This window comes from Mitosporidium daphniae (genome assembly GCF_000760515.2).
Source record: "Mitosporidium daphniae strain UGP3 chromosome Unknown contig-221, whole genome shotgun sequence".
NCBI classification, from domain to species: domain Eukaryota; kingdom Fungi; phylum Microsporidia; genus Mitosporidium; species Mitosporidium daphniae.
In genome coordinates, this window is record NW_013546598.1 from 1 (window position 1) to 4,065 (window position 4,065).

Below are 4,065 nucleotides of genomic sequence, written 5' to 3' on the forward strand. Positions count from 1 at the left end.
ATGCTCAATAATCTCCAAAAAGATATTACCGCAAACAGGCATCTTGTTCCTATTGAATGCAACAAACGATCAAAAGTCACTTCTCTTGAAGCATTCAAAGGCAATATTTTACTCTTCCTCTAACGAACATTTTGGGATTGGTGTTTGCGAGGCAATGTTATCTCATTGTCTTGCAATTTCTATGGGCTCAGGCGGGCCTTTGGAGATTATTGAGCATATGAAATCGGGATATCTTATTCCAGAGTCTGGCGCCCATGACGATTTTTCACCTCCAATTAGTCTTTTGGAAATCTTGGCCCGATTATTTGCCTCAGGACCCGAGAAAAATAATTCGCCACATGACATCCAGCGCATCATTCAGAATGGATATGCCAAGATATCCGAATACTTTACAATGGACAATTTTACGACCACGATCATCCGTGATGCATGTAATTCCAAATGATGGTGAAATGATACCCACAAAGTAAACCCTTAAAATATCCGCTCGCATTTGGAATGGTATTGTTTGCCGAATTTTCCCGATTACATTGTATCGATCTTCATTTTCACCGTGCAAACTTGGCTAAACGTGACTTTGAATTTTGTTGATTATCCAAATTAAGTAGCGTAGTTAATTTTAACATTTAAAGCAACTGATAGTAATCGCGATTTGAAACGCATATCAMCCCAAACCTATTTAAGAATTCAACATTTTTGTTAGTTTTAATCCGGAATTATGTCACATAAAGTGTCAAAAATCACAACGAAGCCTTTGCGGATTGCTATGATTCACCCGATGTTTACAGGAATTGCTGGCGCGGATCGTTTAATTATTGAGGCATGTCTTTCTTTGCAATCGAAAGGGAATACTGTCAACATTTTTACTACAGATTATCACTTGAAACAAGAGTCTTTTTCTGATGAGGGCATGGTAAATATTACTTCAATCAACACCCACATGCCAAACTCGATCTTCGGTTATTGCGTCCATCCTTTTAACTATTTAAAATCGATGATTCTGATTGTATGCGCATTGAGTCGGCTTCTTTCTCATGACATGATAATCTGCGATCAACTACCGACCGGAATTCTCATATTGTATTTTTTAATGAGCCTACTGTGTGTGAAAAATGAAAATAGGCCAATACTCGCATATTATTGCCATTATCCCGACTTTGCGCATGTTTTCCTCTTAAAAAGAGGATTCATATTAAGTGCCGGAAGAAGATTCTTTAGCTTTTTGGAGAAAAAAGCAATGCAATGTTCCGATATTGTTTACGCAAATTCCGGGTTTACCAAAACCGCAATCATCACACATTTCCCACAATGCCACCACGTCGAAGTTTTATATCCAGGAATTCCAGAGTTCACTCCCAATTTTGAAATTTCAAATTCGTTTTTCAAGGAAAATCCGGTCTGTGCCATCATAGAGAATACTAACTCGATGCTTTCGCTTAATAGATTCCTTCCGTCAAAATACCTGGAGAGAATTATCGCGCTGACAAATGCGCTAAAACAAAAGAAAACAAAACTTACCACTGTCATCATGGGCGGAGGCTGTGGTATGGACATTGAAAAATTGGAATATTTAAGTACCCTGGTTGCTATATGCAAAGCATATTCGCTTTCATTTACGGTTGCTCATGCTAATAAGATAATTTTGTGTTCCAAAGATCAGCCCACGGGTGCTGTGGACGTCCTATTTGTTGTGAATGGAACGGATGAGCAGAAACGTTTCTTTCTTGCCCATTCTAAAGCCTTATTTTACACCGCTTCTTATGAGCATTTTGGAATGGGAATTGTTGAGGGAATGCTTTCCCACTGTTTCCCGATAGCAATGGCATCTGGAGGTCCATTGGAAATTATTGAGCACATGAAGTCCGGGTATTTGGTACCAGAACCGACGAATGGCGCTTCTTTCTCACCGCCTGCCGATCTTGTCAATTTATTGGCTAAATTGTATGGCAACAATCTAGCTCGCGAGGAATCACCACAGGATCTCAAGAAAATCATCGAAAATGGATACAACCGAGCAAAGTCTCTCTACACGATAGAAGCTTTTTCCGATGCCATTATCAAGCATTATTTAGCAAAATCTGCTATTAGCCTCCCAGAATAAATTTTACATTAATATGACCTCGAAATTGGGGACAAGTCGCAAATTTTCCCTAAATGGTGCCAAGCCAATGAACTCTTATATTTGGGGTCCTTTTTCGGCAACTATTGGTCAAGAGTTAAAAAATAATAGCACAAAATCGCTTGCAGATGCGAAGGAAGTACTCCGCTAAAAAAGTTCCTTTACATTGTAAAGCTACGATTTTGAATCGATTTCTTGAAAAGGAATTAAATTGCAAAAATGGTATTAAATTTTTGGCTATTTTAATTTATGAAGCGGAAGGGTTCCTCATCCTCGTCTTTGTTGTCGCCATCGTCAAAGAAGAACAAAGATATTGGTAGCTTTTTCAAGCAGGATCCCGCAGCCAATAAATTTATAATGCCGAAATTCGATAAAACCATGACCAGAAAAGCCGCAAGAGCGACAAATAAATGGGTTGGAGCCCATCTTGGGATCTCTGGTGGGATTCACAAGTCCATCACTTCTAGCTGCTGTATCGAAGCCAATGCAGTTGCTTTGTTTGTACGGTCTCAGAGAAGATGGACATCTCCTGCACTTGCCCCAGAAGCCATTTCGGAATTTGGAAAAGTTCTTAATGAAACCTCCTTTATGATTCCGGATGAGGACAAGCCTCAAATTTTGCCACACGGATCCTATTTGATTAATCTGGGAAATCCAGACCCAAAAAAACGCAAGGCAAGCTATTTGGGCTTTCTTGATGAACTGAAGCGATGTGAAGCGCTTAACATTAAATTGTACAATTTTCATCCAGGCTCGACTTGCGGAGAATGCTCAAAAAGCGAGTCGATTGAATTTATTGCCGAGTCGATCAACATGGCACATAAAGAAACCTCCTTTGTAAAGATCTTGCTTGAAAACATGGCAGGCCAGGGGAATGTAATTGGATCTGCATTTGAAGAGTTAGCTGCTATCATTGAAAGGGTTGTCCAGAAAGATCGGATCGGTGTTTGCCTGGATACATGCCATGCCTTCTCGGCTGGATATGACATTAGGACGCCTGAGGGTTGGGAAATCGTTTTGGAGAAATTTGATAGGCTGATTGGAATTAACCCTTTCCTTTCAGCGCTCCATCTTAATGACTCCAAAGGCCCACTTGGCTGCAAAAAGGACCGCCACGAGAATATTGGAATGGGACACATTGGGATTGAATGCTTCAAGTTTATTATGAGGGATCCTCGGTTTGACAAGATCCCGTTGATTCTGGAGACGCCACTCAAGGATGAAGACAATGGCACGTATAAAACGTACGCGGATGAAATCCAGCTTCTATACTCATTTACGGACAGTAATACATGAGAAAATCATTCGCATGTATGTATGCAAACCCCTTGATACGAGTATCGAAATTTACAATGAAACCAGTAAAATGATTTGCAAGTTAAGCCGGAAGCACCTTTCGTTATTTGGGCTTAAACTTGATCGATGGGGTAAAATTGATTGCCCGCCAAACACCGATCAGTTTAAAGTTTGAAATGTTGGCACCACTACACCCCTTCAGTGCACCATTGTACTCTGAGGGCTTATTCGATTTTGGTGCATTAAATCGAAGTTCGCCTTGTGCAATAAGGATATTGGGTGTATTTTTGATAGGTTTCGTACTAAATATGTTGTTTGTTTTGAAGTGGTGCCATGGTAACCATCCATCGTTATATGCGGTGTGGCAAAAATTTGGCATAAACAATGGAATGCCATAATAAACATCGACATAAACAATAGAATCCTATAATAAACACCGGAATAAATAATAGAATGCTATAATAAACACCGACATATATTGATGGCACTCTGGATGTACTCCTCATATTTCGTTTATAAGAGCTTGATATTTCTCTGTTTTTCGTGCGTATGCTTTACACACGATGCTTACCAAGAAGATAAGGAAGCGCTCAATACCATCGACATTAGCCGATACAAGATTGCTTATATTAACGCCACCGATACAAAAG

General features: G+C 39.8%; 2 protein-coding genes across 2 annotated transcripts; both read left to right on the forward strand.

Moving 5' to 3' along the window:
* Window positions 1-154: 154 nt before the first annotated feature.
* On the forward strand, window positions 155-2,101 carry DI09_221p10 (group 1 glycosyl transferase; the record flags this gene model as incomplete). The annotated part of the gene is made up of 2 exons (XM_013383006.1): window positions 155-431; window positions 732-2,101. 2 exons carry the CDS (start codon window positions 155-157, stop codon window positions 2,099-2,101), a joined length of 1,647 nt encoding a protein of 548 aa, XP_013238460.1.
* A 267-nt stretch (window positions 2,102-2,368) lies between these two features.
* Window positions 2,369-3,415, forward strand: DI09_221p20 (uncharacterized protein; the record flags this gene model as incomplete). Its single annotated transcript, XM_013383007.1, has 1 exon — window positions 2,369-3,415. One exon carries the CDS (start codon window positions 2,369-2,371, stop codon window positions 3,413-3,415), a length of 1,047 nt encoding a protein of 348 aa, XP_013238461.1.
* Window positions 3,416-4,065: the final 650 nt, after the last annotated feature.